The 20,746-nt window shown below is 46.4% G+C and overlaps 1 protein-coding gene across 1 annotated transcript in view; it reads right to left on the bottom strand.

Moving 5' to 3' along the window:
- POLR1A (RNA polymerase I subunit A) overlaps positions 1 to 20,746 on the bottom strand; it is an 82,155-nt gene that overhangs the window by 53,706 nt on the left and 7,703 nt on the right. Inside the window, exons 4-12 of the mRNA XM_004388235.2 lie at positions 16,977 to 17,084; positions 15,672 to 15,757; positions 15,456 to 15,559; positions 10,220 to 10,306; positions 8,989 to 9,094; positions 8,534 to 8,696; positions 5,510 to 5,680; positions 5,271 to 5,393; positions 2,928 to 3,158 (exon numbers count right to left, since the gene is read on the bottom strand). Coding sequence (XP_004388292.1) covers positions 2,928 to 3,158; positions 5,271 to 5,393; positions 5,510 to 5,680; positions 8,534 to 8,696; positions 8,989 to 9,094; positions 10,220 to 10,306; positions 15,456 to 15,559; positions 15,672 to 15,757; positions 16,977 to 17,084 — 1,179 coding nt within the window. The remainder of the gene's footprint in view (positions 1 to 2,927; positions 3,159 to 5,270; positions 5,394 to 5,509; positions 5,681 to 8,533; positions 8,697 to 8,988; positions 9,095 to 10,219; positions 10,307 to 15,455; positions 15,560 to 15,671; positions 15,758 to 16,976; positions 17,085 to 20,746) is intronic.

Below are 20,746 nucleotides of genomic sequence, written 5' to 3'. Positions count from 1 at the left end.
ATTTCTGGCTGCTTTGGCATGATGGCAGAGCTGAGTAGTTGCAACAGAGACTGTGTGTCCTGCAAAGCCTAAAATATTTATCAGCCGGGCCTTTACAGAGAACATTTGCCGATCCTTGTCCTAGAGGAGTGAGAGCTTTGCTGAGACCTGGAGGAAGAGCAGAGTTGAGCAGGGAACCTATGGGAGGGCACAGTGTTCCAGGCAGGGGGAACAGCTTGTGCTAAGGTAAAGAGCCCGGCATCAACAGGGACTGGTTGAACAGAGTTGGAAGAAGGCTGAGTGGAGAGATGCAGCTGGAGGAGAAAGCAGGGATGATGTGAAGACTTGTGAGTCTGACAAGACTTTGAACATCAGTTGGGAGACAAGCGATGGGACTGACCTCCTTCAACCTCACCACTCCTCAGGACTCGGTCTACTCACATGAACTTACTGGCATGTTGCAGGGAGATGAGCCTTCCCTCACCTCACACTCAAGTCCCCTTACCTCCAAGCCTACAGGTGAAGCTGAGGTCCTGTGAAGGAAGTTCCTTTGTGCACTTGCCTCATCCTCACACCCCAGGAATGTCAGAAACCCCCATATCCTTCTGCTTTTTCTTTCGAACGCCCTTAGCTAAGACCTTCACTTCTCATCACAACGTCTCTGAAAACTGGCTCCTTCTACGCTGTTCAAGCTGCTCTCCTAGGTCCCAGAAGAATGACTTTCATCTGGACAAACCCGAAAGTCTTCCCTTGGTTTCCGCACTCTACCTAAACTTCACATTTAACTCCCCAGACATCTAATAAGTGCCCCAGGAGATATAAAGACATCCAGTGGCTGGTTCCAACCTGAAAAACCTCACACTCCCACATGGGAGGTAGAAGCAGACACAGAGGGGCAAGTCCAGCCCTGTGCCTCTCTCTCCCCTCAGCTTCTGGAGGCTGGGCTTCCTGTGCCTCAGCCTCCCACGTGTCCAACATCTTCTCTCTTCACTGCACTTGGTGCTCCAAGATTTTAACACAACAACAATTTCATTTCTCAACTCCATGGCTCCCTAATCTAGGTCCCATGTTTCCACCTTCTGCAGGAGACGATCACTTAGATTCTCTGCTATCAACTGAAATTCACAAGGGCCCAGACCTACCTCCTTCCAGGGCATTCCCATTCTCCTGCGCTGTAAACCATGCTTTTGTTCCACTTCTTCTCTATTCTAGAGGAGACACCCACTCTGTTGCCAAGTCCTGCTAGCTGTCTCTTTGAAAGGCCCCTGCCATTGCCCTTGGTTGCCACTGAAGCCCTCGAGGTGGCGCCTCACTGCCTGGCTCACAACTACTTCCTGCTGACTCCAAGCTCTCCCTGCTCGCCCACTCACCTCAAACTCATGTCTTCTTCAGCATCATGTGCACAGTCACCCTCCTCTGCCACTGCACCCTATGTGTCTGCCACCCCATCCAGGAGTAGGTAAAGTATTCATACGCTCACTACTGGTGGTCTCCCCCACCTTCCTGCCAACTCCAGGAGAGAGGCGTCACGCCCACGGCAGCTGGCAAACACGTGATAGGCACTCTGTGCTACCTGACCCCATACTCCTCTCCTCTCTCCGTTTACACCTCTTCATTTCTACGGTGCTAACACAGAGACTGTTTCACAGCTTTAGCTTGAGTTAATATGAAGATTATTTCATGTCTGTCTAGTTTCACCAAACGGATTTAAGTGAAAATACGCTTTGATTTCTCTTGCGTCTCTCACACAACTCCTAGCAAACCACCAGGCACTTAAGAAACACAGAGCAGTCCTGTGAGTCTGAACACAGATTCAGTGATTAGAAAAGAACCAAGCAGGTGACTTACCTGTGTCTGCAGGTGCTCCCTGCCACCATGTCACTGCTCTCCCTCAGAAGAGCCCAAGGATGAGAGGGAAGCAAGATGACAGGCTGATGGTATTGCTACCCTTGATGAAGAATGAGAACCAATGGTCCTCACAACAAGCGTTGTTTCTTTTTCCCCCTGTTCCTCTCTAAAGTTCCTTCAAGCTGACAGAACGTCTGTAGCGCCTGCACTCAGGACTAAAAAAGACCTAGCTGGTTACCAGGTACAGGCGTGTCAGAGGACGAGGAGGGGCCTAATGAATGTGCAGCTGGGCTGGAGAACCTAGGAAGCCCCCCGACTCTGGGCAGCACCCTAAGCTACACCCAAATGGAATCCACTGCACTCCAGCTATTGCCTGGTCAGGCTTCATTTGCCACTCTCCTCCCAGCAGGAGTGGCTATTATGTGATGCAGACACACATACTGTCACTCCACACTGCTAATCAACCATGGCACTCTTTCTGTTGAAGCCCAGAAAAAGCCTCAGGATCCCTTACTCTGGAGCCACGAGAATCACCTGAAACGGAAGCATTGGGTGAAACCTGTGGTCCTCGGTTATCACTGACAGAGCATTCCCTTCCTTTGGGGCTGTTCTTCTCAACTTCCACATGCTCGAGAACCTGGAGAGCTTGTTACAACACAGACCCTGGGCCCACTCCCAGGGAGAGAAAGGGCCATCTGCACTTCTCACCGGCTCCAGGCCTGCTGCTGACATGACCTGAGGACCACTCTTCAAGCAGCCCTGTTCAAAGGCAGCATGCTCCCTGCCTCAGGACCGCAGCTGAGTTACAATGGAACAGCATCTGCTAAGCCCCTGCTGTGTGCCCCGCACTGTGCTTTACATGGTGTGGCGGCCAAATGAAGCACTCCTCACGGTCTCTATCCCCTGGAGCTCGCGCTCTAGCTGGGAGATAAGGTAAGCACAAGGCATCCAGAGAGCACCCAGAGGTGGGGGAAGATTCGTCCTGGGGATGAGGGAACAGCTCACACTCTGCACCCTGGTGTCCGCACTCATGTGAGCAATAGCCAGTGGCTGGCAGTCACAGGGACCACAGCCCCTGACCAAATCTGCCCTCTACTCACAATTTTCGTGCCTTGGGGCTTCGGGGCCCCCGTGGCCGGTGTGAGGAGCTGTTTAGCCACGGCTTCTCGCTGGGTGAGGTCCGAGGCGCTCAGGGCTGTGCGGCTGCCATCCTCGTTGATGACCATGGAGGCGCCCGGGTGCACGTTGGGGCCGTTGATGACTGCTTGTCTCAGTTCCTGAACATTCCAGGGGGTAACTGGCTGAGGGTAGGTCAGTTTTGTAGCAAATACCTTGAAAGAGGAAATGGGTGTGAAAATTCAGGGTGGGCAGAAAAGAAGACTACAGACCCAAAATCTGACTCGACAGGCTGGGTGACTTTCTAAGATGTGGAGGAGCTGATGTAGCCAAGGTGCTTCAGTGAGTACAGCAGCATCCTGCCGGCCTTCTCCACACAGCCATCTCCCCAGACTCACCCTGGAAGGGAACCGAGGCTGAGCTCCTCTCCTGGCAGTCGCTCTGAGGAGGGTCATTTCAGTGTCGTAGTCTACACATTAAATTTTGTAACTCACTCTAAAACTTCATTATTTTCTCATCTGCTAATAAATTCAAAGGCCTCAAAGAAAGAAACACAACATGGTACACTAGCTTGCCCTCCAACACCTTCACACCCTCCCCGGGCCCAGCAGACATCATTAATCGATAGCAGCACTTCCTGGAGCCCAGACATGGCACCGGAATATCTTAACAGCTCCGGCAACCACTACAATCTAAGTGGCACTTGAGATTAAACGGATTTGCTCTCGTGATACATGACAAAATGCAGAGTGCTCCACTCAACGGTAGACCTGAGTTCCCTGGTTAAATGAGTCCCGAACTACTGAATATTATAAATCCCCTGATGATTCTAAATGCCTCTGAATACATCAGACTCTGAGAAGCCCTACAGAAAGGAGCTTGCTTAACTTTTCTCAGGTCTCTGCTCAGATACCACTTTATGAGGGGCCTTCCCTGGCCACCTTTGCCCTGCACTCCCATCCCTTAGCCTGCTCTACTTTCCGCCAAGGCCCCTACCCCACTGGACAAATATCATGTGTTTGTTACGTGTTTATCTGGTCACACTGGTGCATATGCATCATGAGGGGGTGCTAGCCTCCGGTTCGCTGCCGAGCCTCTGGCTTATTCTCCACACTTACTTGAGCTCTTTTGCTTCTATAACTCCGATCGGCAAGGTTATACGCGGGAGGCGTGCTAAGGGGACCAAGAGGCAGCTTTGCATGCTCTGCTCTAACATTCTCAGGCATACACGGCCCTGAGACCCGGGCAGGTTGGAGGTGGGCAGAGGGTAATCGCAATCCTTATTCTGAGGACAAGCCATTATTTAACGAACCCAGACCTAAGAAAGAGGTCCAGCACCCCTTAAAAAGTAGAAAGAGGAGGCAGTCCTAAAGGTCTCTCTCAAAGCTGGAGACACACTAGGCACTGTGAAGTCAAAGTCAGCAGGGGCAGCTCCTGCCCTCTGTCCAGAGAAAGCACCACACAGGCCCTGGACCTCTCCTCCCAGGGCCCCCCGAAAGGAAGGGCTCAGATGCAGTAAGTCACCTTGCCACGTGACCCAGCTTTCTGATGGTCCCAGGAGGCAGCGGGCACAGCCCTAAGCACTGACTCCTGTCTCCTGATGTCACATCCTCGCCCAGGAAGCCCAAGCGTGCCCGGGAGAGGCGAGCAGCAGGCACACAGGAGGTATTGGGCACACAGGAAGCGGCGGGAACACTCAGCTGCGCTCATTATAGCACTCCCCTGAGGAGAGACTCTGCACGGAGGGAATTAAACCATCTTCACATTACTGACCTCCAGGCCCATTAAGGAGGAAGCTGATTAAAGGGCTGCTGCTAATGAACACCACAACTTGAACTAGTAGGGAAGTGAGCAAAGGAGGCTGCTCCCTGAGGAAGCACTAACGGGCGGATGGGACAAACGGCGTACCACCAGGGAAAGGGCGATGGATGATGCGCACACGCCTCCCCATGGGGGCTCGCCCCTTCCTCTCCCTGGCGGCCCAGGGCACACACTCCTGACGCCAGCAGGTGCACGGGCTGAGAGCCCCCTTTCCCTGTGTCTCTCCTCTGCCATGTGTTCAGACTGACTACAGAGATTCAAAGGCAGGCAGGAGGAAGACGGGCAGGCAGGGATCTGCAATGCCCTTCAATCAGCTCCCCTGTGCCCCGAGACGTGGGCAGGTGTTTAGCAGGTCACGGCCCGGCAAGGTGACTGGTGCCACTGCACAGCCTCAAGCCCCATCCAAACGGCTTGTCCAGGAGACGCAGGTGCTGTCACCTCCCAAGCCACCACAATCTGCTGCAAACCCTCCTCCCCAGCCGGCCACGGGCACGCCCTCCACACACCATGGGAATTCCAATCTCGTTGGTATTAATGTACATGTCTGGGCAGATGACGGAGCGGGCCGCATAGTCCACTCGCTTCCCCATCATGTGCTTCCGGAACAGGCCGTCCTTCTTCTCCAGGATCTTTACAGGGGAAAAAAGTCCAAATAAAGCATTTTAAAACAAAAAGGTTCAAGTATGTTTATAGTTTTGTCTTTTCACCCCTTCAACCGGGAACTGGAAACCGACTTAACCATCACCTGTCTAATGCCGGGGTACTTTTCCATCATTAGTTTGTCCATTTCGCTATCAAACACGATATTGACGTGGCTCTGAAGGCGAATCCAAATGTTGTAAAGCTTGTCTGTGAGGGACTGGCCTGGAAGTGTACTTAAAAAGGAGCGGTCCATCACGATGGAAGAGTCCTTCTCCTGGGAGGATACAAGAGAGAAAACATGCACGATGGAGAAACACTCAGAAAAGCCACACTAGGTTTTCTTTCTTTCTCACACTAGCCCTGGCAAACAATGAGCTCTGGAGTTTACCTTGTGAAAGTGCTAATACAACCACCTTGTAATTAAGCATCAACAAACTATCAGCCCCCGCTACATATTTTCCAGCCTGTACCTTTCTGGTAGCAAAATGAACTCAAATTTTAAGCAGGCTCCTTTATTAAGGCAGTTGCCAGTGGTTAAGAGATCAGCTGCTAAGCAGGAGGTTGGCAGTTCAAATCCCCCAGGTGCTCCTTGGAAACCCAAAGGGGCAGATCTACTCTGTCCTATAGGATCGCTATAAGTTGGAATCAACTCCACAGCAACTGGTATGGTTTGGGTTTTTTTTAGGCAACCCTAAGAAGCCCTGGTGGCACAGTGGCTGAAGTGCGTGGCTGCTAACTCAAAGGTTGGCGGTTTGAACCCACCAGCTGCTCTTTAGGAGAAAGATGTGGTAGTCTGCTCCCATAAAGATTGGAAATCCTATGGAGCAATTCTATTCTGTCCTGTAGGGTCACTATGAGTGAGAATCGACTCGACAGCGGTGGGCTTTTGGTTAAGGCAACCCTAGAAGTTCTTCCCACACCAAGTACTTTTGTTACAAAGCTTTGTTATCCTGCCAGATAACCAATTCTCATAAGGAATTTCAGCTTTATGTATGGGTTTACAAAAACTTGACCCAAAACCCTTATAAAAATGCAGGTGGAACAATTTCTTAAAAGGAAAAACATTTGTCATATGATGTTCTATGTAATAATTAAGATGTGAATCCCCAATTGGGCTATATGTCAACCTACTGGCTGATCTTCAAGCCTTGCTGGAGTATTCAACCAATTCTGTTCTGTCCCTGGCTCTGTCTCCCCTTGCCTGCCCAGGAGACAGACACAGACAGCGTCCTTAAGCTGCCTTAGAGCGCCACCTATTGACTGTGGGCCCTATAGGCTGGTATGACACAAAGAGACAGACAGATGGTCCCAAGTTCTCTGTGTGGGTCACATGAGAGAAGAGACCAATGTGTTGGATGGGGTGAGGTGGCTGGAGATGCAGTAAATGAGAATGTTACAAGAACTCTTCATGATGATGTGAGCTTGTCTTCCACCCTGAGGGACAAAGGGGTCTTCTTGAGCTACAGAGAGGACAGAATTACTTCTGCAGGTAACGCTCAGGGTCCCCCTCTGCTGGAGGGGGCTTCCCTCTGCTGGAGGAACCTTACAGGGAGAGACAGTCACCAGTATGATGGCGTTACCTGGCTAAGGGCCAAGTGATTACTGGTGAAATGAGTCCACCAGAGTGACCTTGTCTCCCTGGCTCACCAATACATCCCCATTGCCCAGAACAGTGCCTGGCTCCCTCCAGGTTCCCGATGCATGCTAGGGCTGCCATGAGAATGAAATGTGGGGAGAGAAGTAAGAACATGCCCTGTTAATCAGAAGGAAAGAGGGCATTGTGATTTCTGGTATGGAGAACCTTAGGAATCAGAAAGGATGCTGTTTGTTTCTGCACAGACTGTGCTTTTTTGATGAAGGGTTGCTCTGTTTTCAAAGGATATCAAAATACAATTCTCAGTCCTAGTCACTGGACTTGGCTATGCTAGAGCCATCCCCCCTAAACTGGACAGGACCTGCAGATGGCAGATTCCTCTTACACCGAGAGATCAGTCTACTGATTCTATACTGGCAGATGAGAACCATTCGGCGAAACCAAAGAAAGCTCCCGGGAGAAAGGCTAGGTAGCCCAGAGTGCAAGTGTCCTGGAAACACAGTGGCACCACCTTGTGATGGGCCTGGCTCACAGCAGAACTGTCCAACAGCAGGGAGTTTGAGGGCCCCAACTGTCTACCCACGGCAGGGACAGTCCTTCTTATCTGCATCCAGAGAGCATTTCAAACCTTCTCTCAGCAAGCTTTCTGAGCACCTGGTTCACCTCTATACCTGCTAAAGACCTAGCACAGAGCCTAGCACACTCAGGGGCTCAGCAAATGTCTACTGAAATGGAAAAGTGAATTCCACTCCACCATTTCACAAAGGAGAAAGCTGAGGCCCCAAACCTGACATTCCTAGTCTGAGATGTTCCCAGTCAACAACACTGCCATCCTGACTCCAGTGCTGGAGAACGTAACCAGCCAAAATCAGAGCTGCCCCACTGGCTCCAGTACTGTAGCCCAGGAGGGACGTTCTCAGAGCCCGAGGGAAATGCACAGTTCTTTCTAGAGCTGCCAACAACTGCCAGCGAGGGCAGGTGGCCCAGAACAGTCTGTGTAAAATCTTGGCACAAACCACACACATTACAGACTAGTCCAAGAAAGTAAAATGATTCAACCAAGGTTACCCAGCAAGGTCGCTAGGGGCAGAACCCAGACCTTTTTATGCCCAATACATTAACTTGTTATTGTCAGATGCCATCAAGTCAACCCTCACTCACGGCGACCCCATGCACAGTGAGCTTAGACCACTGTGATTAGGATTTGCGTTGGCTGATTTTCAGAAAGATAGCCAGGCCTTTCTTCCTAGTCTGTCTTCGTCTGGAAGCTCTGCTGAAACCTATCCAGCATCACAGGAACCACAGGCCTCCAGTGACAGACGGGTGGTGGCTGTGCTTGAGGCGCACTGCCCAGGAATCAAAGCTCAGTCTCCCGCATAAGTCCCCCCACACCCACAGCTGGCACTAGGGTGCTGCCAGCTGTACAGAACATCCCATCAGCATCTCCCAGCACATATGGCGTTCCGTGCACCACCGCGCAGAGGCAGAACTAAACGAGGGTGCTTATGACACTAGCACCAAGGCAGCTCTGACCTCATCTGCGGCAGCTGCTGCCACCTCGCATGGCAGCTTCTGTTCTTGGGCCATCAGTGCCAGAAGCTTCCGGATCAGAACTATGTCCTTCATGACAGCCTGCAAGTTCACTGTCTGGCCGTTGGTGAACATCTGGTCCCCCAGGCGATTGACAGGACGATACCTGCGGGTGAGCGCACATAATCAAGGAATGTTTACAGTGAGGAAAGGGTCACGTTCTTCATCCTCTCCCCCATCACCGCGGCAAGCAACTCACACTCCACCATGCTCCCAAAACAGCCAACACTGTCCTCAGGACAAACGGGACAGGAAAGTATCCCCACTTCCTGAAACCTAGGACAGGAACTGCTGCTTTATTTCTCAGTGCTCTGGACCCTTCCATCCCCTCCTAAGGTCATTATTCAATCACTCAATCAACCCTTTTTAGGTGAAATAAGTTCATTAAAGCGCATTACCTTGAGGGCGGCACCACCAAGAAATCAAGAAAGAACATATTGGGATTGAATCTGGACTCCATGCCAACATCTTCCAGTCCCAAAAAAAGGTAATTCAGAAAGAATCCTGTGTTCAAAATAAACAAACCCAAAAGACTGCTTAGTTCTATACGTAAGGGCATGGAAGGATGACCCCAAAAATACTAGAGTGGAAATAAAACAATACAGGATAGTATGAAGAATAAGATCACCTTTTTCTTTATGAAAAATAACAACCAGAAAATCGTCCCTGCACGTACGGGAGTCTTTATGCAGGTAAGAAGCTGGCTTATAAAAACAGGCATTGTGGGGATGACGGTGCTTGCCCCAGGGTCAGAGACAGGCAAGGATGGAAAAAAACTTTCACTTGTTTCTCTTTACCATCCTGGACTTAAACAAAAATAAAAACAAAACAAACCCACCAAGCACTTACTACTTTGGCATTTATAAAAAATATATTTTAAATAAAGAAAAAAGTTCGAGCCTTCTTAAAAACAACAACAACAACAAAGCCCCTCCATGTGGGCGCTCTCCAGGAAGGGATCTTGCCGCAGAAACAATCACACTAACTTGGGGGCTTTCTTTTCTGACGTCACTCATCCCTTTAAGAACGTTTTCAGTTCTAACCGCTCATCATTACAGTGTTAGAGTCAGGGTTCCAGAACACACTCTCAGAGGGACGGCGATGTGAGCACTTGAATATTCTACACAGGTTTTGTCACATACTCAAAAGGGAAGGGGGAGTTCCTTTTCTCTTTAGAGAATTGAAAAATATAAAAATCCTAATTCCTAATTTTTTTTTTTATTTTTTAAAAAGGACAAATTAGTGTTCATTCTTTGATTCACAAAAGAAATCGCTGTAAAAACCTATAAAAAGGCTACTATTTACAGGCATTTAAAATAAGCTGAGTTACACTGAGCCTTCCAGAAACATGTCAAACTGTGTTAGCAAGGCCCGCCGTGGGCTGTAACTTAATGACCAGGCTCAGTTACAATAATTAGCATGTTCACAGTGCTGGGTATAAACCCCACCCCACTGATGGCTTCAATGACAATGCACCCCGAAGTCTGCTTCAAGCCTAGGGATTGATTTCCAGGAGGTCTACAATAATCACAACTTTAAGAGAATAAAAATCATAAGGCACGGTAAAGGAGCCCAGGAAATTAAAACCTGGGGAAGACAAAGAGTTATTTCTTTAGGCTGGCGCAGTACCTTCGTTCTCCCAGAGGGCGATGAGGTGTTCTCGGGCGCTGGTGGGTGTTAAGTAGCCTCGTTTTCCCAGCTGAGCTTCCTCAATTCCTGCAGCCGAAGAGGGGAATCAAAGCACAATAGGTCAACAACAGACACTCCTTCTGTAATGGGATCTATCAGCCCCACCCTGCCAAGCCTGCAAAGTGACCCCAAAAACCAATCTCTAGGACAGCATATTCTCAGCCCTAGATTTTTCCCCTTCATCTAATTTCTAAAGTAATGAAAGTGTTATACATAATGTATAAAATATAAAAATAAGGTTAAAAAAAATGACCCACTATTATACTAACATAACTATTATCACTTTTATATATTCTTTTCCAATCCTTTCTTCATATAAGTGCATTTCACATACTTTATAAGTGCATTTCAGATACTTTATAATCTTGAGTATAGATTAATTCTGACCACTACTTTGCTCCTCATTTAGCGGCATCTTGTGAGCATTTCTACTCAGTAATACATAGCTTTTTGCCTGACCATCATTTTTAATGGCTGCATAATATTCAACTGAGGGGATGTTTCCTAATACACTTAACCACACTCATACAGTTGGACATTTGGATTGATTACAATTTTTTGTTATAAGTGAGACTATGATAAACATCTTTATGTACATGGTTTTTTCCAGAAAAAGTTCACAGATGTAGAATTACAGATTAAAGTGTATGAACATTTTTATGGGTAAAAGTACACTGTTTGTTTTTACAAAGACCATACTGGTGTTACACCCAAAGTGAGTCAGAAAATCAGACTTAGGCTCCCATTCAGGGGGTGCGGCTCCAGGCATTTAGATGATTAAAAAAGACAATTAGTCTCGCGGGACATATAGCTCAACTGGCATAACACAGTCTATAAAGAAAATGTTCTCTATCCAACTGTGGTAAGCAGCAACTGGAGTCTTAAAAGCCTATGAGCGGCCATCTGAGATACATCTACTGGTCCCATCCTGGCTGGAGCAAAGGAGAATGAGGAAAACCAAAGACACAAGGGAAAGATTAGTCCAAAGGACTAATGGACCACAACAACCATAGCCCCCACCAGACTGAATCCAGAACAAATAGATGGTGCCTGGCTACCACCACCAACTGCTCTGACACAGATCCTAATAGAGGGTCCCGAGCTGGAGAAAAATGTAGAACAAAATTCTAACTCACAAAAAAAAAAAAAAAAAAAAAAGAAAAGGACCAGAGTTACTGATCTGACGGAGACTGGAGAAACCTCAAGAACATGGCCCCAGGACACCCTTTTAGTCCAGTACTGTCACTCCTGAGGTTCACCCTTAAGTCAAAGATTAGACAGGTCTATAGGGCCAACAATAACACAAGTGAGAGGCGTGCTTCATAGTTCAATCATGTATACAAGACTAATGGACACACCCGCCCAAAAGCAAAGACGAGAAGGCAGGAAGGGATAGGAAAACTGGATGAATGCAACAAGGGAATTGGTGGTGAAAAAGGGGAGAGTGTTGACACATCATGGGGTTGGCAACCAATGTCACAAAACAATTTGTGTATTAACTGTTTAATGAGAAACTAATGTGCTATGTAAACTTTCATAAATTACAATTAAATAAATCAATTTTTTAAAAAAACGACAAGCCACGTAACCTTCCAGGTTCAAAACTAACAACCTTTTCTAGGACGCACTCCTTAAAATGAAGCATTGCTAAATTTCCCCTTTTTATATACTTATCAGGGTAGGAACTATATCTTGTCTGTGTTCCTAGTACCTAAAAGTGTCTAGCACACAACAGATATTAAATAAACATTCACTAGCTCGAACATGGAGCCTTGGTGGCATAAGGGTTAAGAGCTTGGCTCCTAACCAAAAAGCTGGCAGTTCAAATCCACCTATGCTTCTTGGAAACCCTGAGGCAGTTCTACTCTGTCCTATAGGTCACTATGAGTTGGAATCGACTCAACGGCAACGAGTTTGCGGCTTTTTTTAAGCTTGACTATAGATGTTCATAATACTCTAAGATAATTTTTACTTAAAACCCCACTTTTTTGTCTTTTTTTTTTACAATTTTAAAATCAAGCTTTAATTCAGCTCCAGTTCTTCAATTAGTTGCTTTACAATCTGCAGAGGATATGTCATCACAAGCTTTTAGAGAAACCTTACCTTGGAAAACCAGATGGACCAACATTTATTTAACTAGCAACCAGTACCAGGTACCGTCAAGCTGACCGTGACTCATGGCAACTCCGTGTGTGTCAGAGTAGAACTGTCCTCCATAGGGTTTTCAATGGCTGATTTTTTGGAAGGAGAGCACCAGGCCTCTGGGTGAACTCAAACCTCCAACCTTCCAATTAGCAACCAAGCGTGTTAACCTTTTGCACCACCCAGGGACTCCATTTATTTAACTACTCTTTATTAACAGACACTTAAGTCATTTCTGATTTTGAAATACTTAAACAATACCGTGGGCGTTTAAACAACTCCTTAGATAAATTCCTAGAAGTGGAATTGATGGGTCAAGGAGTCATTTTTAATTTTCAATTTTGATACTTATGAAAGCAAAACATTTTAACAAGTTAATGCAATTGAAGGAAGCCCTGGCTTTGACCTTCAGGGTTGACCACAACATTAGAAAGCTATCTATGTTCAGTGGGAAAAAGCAGACTCCATTAACCTAAAAAACAATTTTGCACGTATTTCTGGAAATAAATATCTGAACTCTCTCTCTTAATAAACAGGTCTGAAGGGCTGAGGAAGACGGCTGAATATGACAATGCTCGCCACTATCTGCCAGTAAGTGAAGTGCCCCCCCGCAGCTGAATCCTAGAGAAGACAGGCTGAGGCTGCTCAAGCGCAGGGTTTTCAAGTCAGAATAACCTGAGGGATGCCACCTCCTCACACGGTTGCACCCACCTCACAACCTACAAGACAGAGCTATTCCTACGATGGGATGTCAGAGAATCTCTAACGTGTGTCTCATTCAGCTATTAAAGAGCTGCCATGTGAAAAAAGGGTTTGGAGATAGAATAACTTGGGGAAGATCAGATCACGGTGGGTGTGTCTTGGCTGAAAGGATTCTCATGGTCAGTTAAAAGGCGAATGTACGAACGTACATCGTGGGCCCCAGGAGCACTCTGGAGTGTGTGTGGCACGTCACATGCTCGTGGTGCTCCTCATGGGATCACCAGTCCACAGGGACCACTTAGCACAGGCCTCACTTTCTGGCTCCCTTTGGTACTAGGAACATGGCCAGACCCATGCTCAGAATGCTCACCTGCTCCCTGGAGTTACTGATCTGTGTCACCTATATCCTCCTGACCACAGAGGCCACGTGGTCTAGTCTCCACCCTGGCGCTGTGCTCCACCTCATGCATGGTCCTTGGCACAAAGTGAGTGCCCAATGCATAAATACTTGCTAAATACTTAAAACCCAACCCTGGAACCCTTTAAGACCTTATTATTCCACTTCTACTCATTCTTGCTTGTTTATCTGCTTGTTGCTAATGCACAGACCTCTGGGTGACACCATGATGCTCTCAGAGATGCACTGAAAGATTCCTTGAGAAGATTAAGTCTGGCAACAAAGACACTGAAAGATTACTCAATTGCTAGACATTTACCTGAAAGAAAGTTACCGTCTAGAATTTTGACCATCTTTGTTCTCAGTCTGCAAACATTTTCTGAGGCACCCTAAGGGCTAGATTAGCAATTCCCAAACTGGCATTAAGGGAAAATTATTTTGAGGGCTCTTTATGGGTGAGTGTAGGAAAATCCAGGCCCTTGAGTGGTGCAAATGGTTTATGCCCAACTACTAACCTAAAACAAAGGTTGGCAGTTTGATCCCACCCAGCAGTGCCACGGAAGAAAGGCATGGCAGTCAGCTTCTGTAAAGGATTATGGAGAAAACCCTATGGAGCAGTTCTACTCTGCGTACTTGGGGTTTTGTGGTAGGAAAAATCCACCCTTGTAGCTAACTGCTAAGCATTAAACAGGTTTTCTAAACGCAGCAGGGAATCCTGGATTAGATCCTACAGCATAAAAAAGACATTACTGGAAAAGCTGGCAAAATTCAGATGAAGTCTGTAGTTTAGTTAAAAATATTCTATCAAAGTTAATTTCTTAGTTTTGACAAACACACCATGGGAATGTAAGACGTTTTATTAGAGCAAGCTGGGTAGAATATATGGAAACTCTCTGCGCCATCTTTCCAACTCTTTAAAAAAATCTAAAATTATTCCAAAATGAAAGGTTTATTTAAAAAGCACTAACCAACAGGCGTATTTTCTACAGGCCTCTGCAGAGTCTTCAATGTAAATGATACATTCACCTCCAGGAACAGAATGAACCTGCTCGCCTATCTGACCCAGGATCCATACTCCCAAGCTCTGGAATAAAGTTTGCTAACATTATGCTATGGGCTTTCATACATGTAAATTTCCTCAACTCTGGACAATAGGTTGTTATTCTCACTCTATAGAGCTGGAGGCCAAAGCTTAAAGAAGTGACCTTATCTAAACGACTCAGGACAAGGAGCAGAGCCAGGTGTCAAGCACAGGCTGTGCTTTTTCTATCCTGGCACACTGAATGTATAATCAGAAACGAACAGGTAACAGCTACAGAGCACTTCACGACACTGTGGACACTGGTCTTAGCACTTCACACAGAATATCGTATTCAGTACTCACCACTTCAGAGTTAAAAAACATAAAAACTTTAAACAAACAAACAACTAGAAAAAATGTGGGAGTACTAAGTCAGTTCTCTGAAATTTTTTCCCAACTACCCCAGGGCGGAGCAGAGCTGAGGAGAGGAGGGCACTCTGCCCCCAGGGATCTGGGTGGACAGCTAGGAGCAGCCTGTAGGAGGTTCCAAGGTTCTTCAAATTTGTGCCCTTTTTCTTAAAAATTCACCTACATTTTACTCCAAAAGAAATCCATATGTGTTTTACAATAAAATGTTCCTAAATATTTGCCAGGTAAATGCCTTAGTTTCTTCCTCAAAAATCTGTCAGAAAAACTACCACTTGAGGGAAGAGACACCTGATTTGGCTGTGGTATACCGTGACAGACTCCTCCTGTGGGGGAGGCCTGGCTTGGGCACGCACCAGGACCCTCTCCAGCCCCATGAGGCCACAAATGTACAGCTGAGAAGTGTGTTGTAAAGGGGGACCAGTATTCCCAAGGTTTGGGACATATTCAATGGCCAAGGAGCCCTTTCCTTGGCCCGGCCTGCTTACCCAGGGTCTCTGTGTTCTTCTGGTCACTCTTCCTGTGCACTATGGCCGGATATGTGATTGTCAGTTTGCTGTTGTGCTCCTTTCGGATGACTGACCGCCCGGTCCTACACATAAGCACAGTAGAGATTGAGAAAAACAAACCAAACAACAGCTGTGAGCGACTCTGGCCAGAGATGCCTCGCCTGGGGAGAGGGAAAGGCAGGAGCCCGTACTCACTTGCAGTGGGGACACCGCTTAGCACTCATGTGTGATTTCCAGAAGTAAGCGATGAGCTTGCTCCTGCTCTCGCAGACATTTTTCACCTGTTAAAAAAGTCGAAGAGCCTTGCAGTGTCATTTTAAACTGAATTCAATATATATTCACTTTTTTTTTTTAAAACCAGAGGAAAAAGCTTCTACAGAACCACATGATAGTCCAGCTCTGCCAGTTGCCCGCCTATCTGAGCCAGAATCCATATTCCCAAGCTCTGGAATAATGTTTGGTATGATAAAGTGACCTCTCTAAGCCTGAAGTTTCCTCGTTCATAAGAATAAGAATGATAACCACGTCACAAAGTTGTTAGTCAGATAAAGAGACGATCAACGTAGTGAGGCCTGGAATACATGAAGCACTTAAGACATGCTAGTTACTTTTCTTTAAAGCCAACCTCTCTGGATGAAACTGCTGCAGCCTCCCGCTGCCCCTCAGGTGAACCTCGGTTCTGAGGTTGTGAGGCTCATGTCTACAGCTGCGCCATGAGTGGGTCCGCGCCAGGCTGCAAATGAGAACTGCCTGGGCAGCTTCTGTAACATACACTTGAGCTCTTGCTGTTGGGTGCATTGACCCAGACCTAATCCAGACCGATTAAATCAGAATCTCTGGTGTGAAACCTGGGCAAGACATTTCAAGATTAGCTTCGGGTTGAAGGGGTACCTGGGTGTCACAAGTGGTTTGAGATCAACTGCTAAACTAAAGGCTGGTGGTTTGAACCCACTCAGTGGCTCCACGGAAGAAAGACCTGGCAAACTGCTTCCATAAAGATTACAGGTAAGAAAACCCCATGGAGCAGTTCTACTCTGTAACACATGGGGTCGCCATGAGTCAAGGGCCAACAAGACAGCTGCTAATAACAACTGCAGGTTGATTGTCTATCTCATTTATTTATCAAGTAAATTAATACACGTTTACTATGGGGAAGGGGATGTAATGGCAGTGGTTTAGTATTGGAGAAGAAAGAACAAAAGGACAAGGACATCATTCACAAAGTGAGAGTCTGCATGCCAGAACCTTGCTGGATGCTATACCCACACCGCCTCTTTCACCTCATCCTCTCACTGGTCATGCAGGCAGAAATCAGAGACGAGGAAACGGGCTCAGGGAAGGTTACATAGCCTGTAGGGTCACAGGGCTCGTAAGAGGCAGAGCTGGGATTCAAATTCAAGGCTACTTTGGGAAGCCAAACGTGTCCACAAACGACAGTGCAGAGGGAATGATGATGATGATGCTAACAGTGTGAGGGGAAAACAGACCACGGTAACTCACGTGTGCTCCCTGGGGTCCCAGGAGGTTGTTCTGTACGATTTTGGTTGTGTATTGTTCTAACTCCTCCTGAATTTCGAAGGCAGAAGGATCAGAGTTTTCTTCCAGAAACTGGAAAGCAAAGAAGAAAACCATATTGTTGCAGCAAAGTGAGCGTTTGATTAGCAGCACCGCCGGGGCCAGCCTCCTGAAGGCGGATGATTTGGTGTGAGGGGAAGAGAAGGAAATCTCATGGCTGCTGTACTGCGTTTTCAAAAGAGGGAACATTACTATTAAAAAAAAAAAATTCAAACAAGGCAAGACTATCCTGTTTCTAATGATGGTGGGCTAGATCATTCATATCAAACCTAAAACTGAAAAGAACCAAGACAAATTTTTTTTTTAAATCTTCTTAAAAGCCCTGACCACAACCTGTCACACTAGAAGCTATGTCATCAGTACTTCAAATACCAACAGGGTCATCCATGGTGGACAGGTTTCACTGGAGCTTCCAGACTAAGACAGAGCAGGAAGAAAGGCCTGGCGATCTACTTCTAAAAATTAGCCTATCAAACCCCTACAGATTACAACAGAACACTGTCTAACTCACTTGCTTCAGATATGTCTCCTTTAGTCCAGAATAGCTCCTCAGTCTTTAAAGACACTGACACTTTGAAGATTATAGGCTTTGTTCAGTTTTATGCAATACCCCTCAATCTGGGTACATCTGATGGTTCCTCATGATCAGACTCCACTAACGCATCTTTGGCAGGAATAACGCGAAAGTGGTGTTGGGCTCTTTTCCCTGCATCCTGCTAGGTAATGCACGATTTCCACCTGTCCCCTTAGGTGGGGCTCACTTTGATCACTTAAGTGAGAGGGTGACTGCCAGACCTCGCTGTGAAGTTACCTTCCCCCTCTGTAGTTAAAGATCCTGCCTGTGGGGCGTACTTGGAAACTATGTAAGCAGTCTGTTTCTTAAACTTTGAGGTCATTCATTCATGCATTTATATCAGTATGAACTCATGGATTTCATGTATTCCCACTTTATTCGATGGTTTACAATCCATCACTATCATAATTTGATGCTCAAATTGCCCCAGACTTGGCCAGTGGGAGCCCCTTCAAGCTGGTTCCTATATCCTTTTGACATGCCCCTATCATACTTCAAGCACTTCTGTATTACCTGGCACACAATGGTCCAGGCTCACCTTATATTTCCCCTGCCCTAGCCCTAAACTCAGCCATTTCTCCAAGGAGCTCTTCTAGTGGAAAATGATATTTAGAAGCCAAGACCTGGGCACTAGGTGTGCTCAGTGCTACCACTGCTCCAAGCTCCTCTCAGGGACAGAGCTAGGAAATATGTGCATACATACGTGTACACACACACACATGCACACACACACACACACATCACACTGATACTTTTAATTCCACTCCAACACCACAGGATTAATTCTTGCTTTCTCTCTTTGATATATGTTTAACTCCTTTCTCTGCTAGTGTGAAATCTGGCCTCCATCATCTTTAACATATGTATACATTCCATCAATCGCCTTCCCTGTATGTAACCACTCTCACAACACAGCCACCACCTTTTCCTCTGCACATACCCCTCTCACCTGAACTGGGCTCACACCCACACTAGGTTGCCCTCCTTTTGGGCCCCCTCTTCACTCTATTCAGGCTCTGACATCCCATGCTAGGTCACCCTGCATAGATACCCTCTCTGAGGTATACAATTAACTTTTATCTAAAGAATTTGGTCTTCAGCTCGATGGTGCCTGGCTACCACCAAAGACCGCCCTGACAGAGAATACAGCAGAGAGTCCCTGATGGAGCAGGAGAAAAGTGGGGTGCAGAACTCAAATTCTAGTAAAAAGATCAGACTTAATGGTCTGACTGAGACTGGAGGAACCCTAGAAAGCACAGCCCCTGGATTCTCTATTAGCCCAGAACTAAAACAATTTCCTAGGCCAACTCTTCAGAGAAAATTTGGACTGGACTCTGGGACATAAAATGATACTCCTGAAGAGTGTGCTTCTTAGCTCAAGTAGATACATGAGACTAAATGGGCAGCTCCTGTCCAGAGGCAGATGAGAAGGCAGACATGAGCTGTTTGAAAGGACACAGGAAATCAGAGTGGAAAGAAGGAGTGTGCCGTCAGAGTATAGGGAGAGCAACTAGGGTCACCCAACTATGTATAAATTTTTGTATGAGAGACTAACTTGAATTGTAAACTTTCACTTAAAGTACAACAATAAAACAAAAAATAAAATAAAAAAAAAAGGATTTGGTCTTCATCCTTGGTTCCTAAATCCATGGAATTTCCCAAGTGACTGAAAGGTCTTTGTCTTCCATGAGGGGCCCACACAATACACGAGAGTTCATGCTCAGGAGGCAACTGAGCTTGGGTGGGGGCTGGCTATGCCAGAAAGACCCAACATGAGGGGACCAGGGAACTGGAGGCCGAGTTCAACTATGTGGGCAATGACTCATTCAGTCATGTTACAAAATGAAACCTAAAAAAGACTCTGGACACTGAAATTCAGGTGATCATCCTGCTTGGTAAAAGACATCAAGGGTGGACAGGTCCCTTGGGACATGGAAGCTCTGAGCTGGGAATCCTCCCAGACCTGGCACTATGCGTTATCTTCATTTACAGTGAAACCTCCCTGCCTGGCTCAGTGCGTGATCCCTACCACAGCCAGAGTCCAGTACCTGCACCAATCACCCATGCCTCTCTAGGACTGTAGGTGAGAACCTGCACCACACAGTTGGAGACTGACTGCCTGGTCACCTGAGCTAAACCCTTACAGGAAAATTTAACGGACTCCTGTGGGCACATAGTTATAGAACTAACTACCTGGTGACAGGACGTTAGAGCTTCAAAGGTGTCAGTAATCAAACTAGTGCACACGAGCAGCCTATCGGGGCATATCAAAACAAAACAAAACAAGAAGCTAGGACTCACTAAACAAATATAAAATAAAATTATAATAACTTATTGATGGCTCGGAGACAACAGTCAATATCAAATCACATAAACAGGCAGTCCATGATGGCTTCAGCAAGCTCCCAAAATAAAGAATCAATAAATTCTCTGGAGGAAGAGAATTTCTTGGAATTACCAGAGGCAGAATACAAAAGATTAATATACAGAACTCTCCTAGAAATTAGAAAGGAAATTCTACAAAACGCAGAAACATCCAAGGAACACACAGACAAAGTAGCAGAACTTAAAAAAATTATTCAAGAACATAATGTCAAATTTAATAGACTGCAAGAATCCATACAGAGACAGCAATCGGAAATCCAGAAGATTAACAATAAAATTTCAGAATTAGACAACAGAAAGTCATAGGAGCAGAATCGAGGCAGCAGAAGTTAGAATTAGTGACACTGAAGATAAAGCTCTAGATACCAACTTATTTGAGAAAAAATCAGATAAAAGAATTAAAAAGAATGAAGAAACTCTAAGAGTCATGTGGGACTCTCTCTATCAAGAGAAATAACCTACAAGTGACTGCAGTACCAGAACAGGGGGGGAATAACAGAAAATAGAGAAAATTGTTGAAGATTTGTTAACAGAAAACATCCCTGATATCATGAAAGATGAGAAGATATCTATCCAAGATGCTCATCGAACCCCACATAAGGTGGATCCCAAAAGAAAGTCACCAAGACATATTACAGCAAAACCTGTGAGAGCCAGAACTCGACGGGAATGCCTTGTTTTTCCGTGTCTTGCAAGTTTTCTGCCTTTGACAGTACAGTCTTACCACTTTTCTATC

The sequence above is a fragment of the Trichechus manatus genome, unplaced genomic scaffold (genome assembly GCF_000243295.1).
Source record: "Trichechus manatus latirostris isolate Lorelei unplaced genomic scaffold, TriManLat1.0 scaffold00208, whole genome shotgun sequence".
Lineage (NCBI taxonomy): Eukaryota > Metazoa > Chordata > Mammalia > Sirenia > Trichechidae > Trichechus > Trichechus manatus.
Note: the sequence above shows the minus strand (reverse complement) of the source record. Positions and strands in the feature narration are given on the sequence as shown.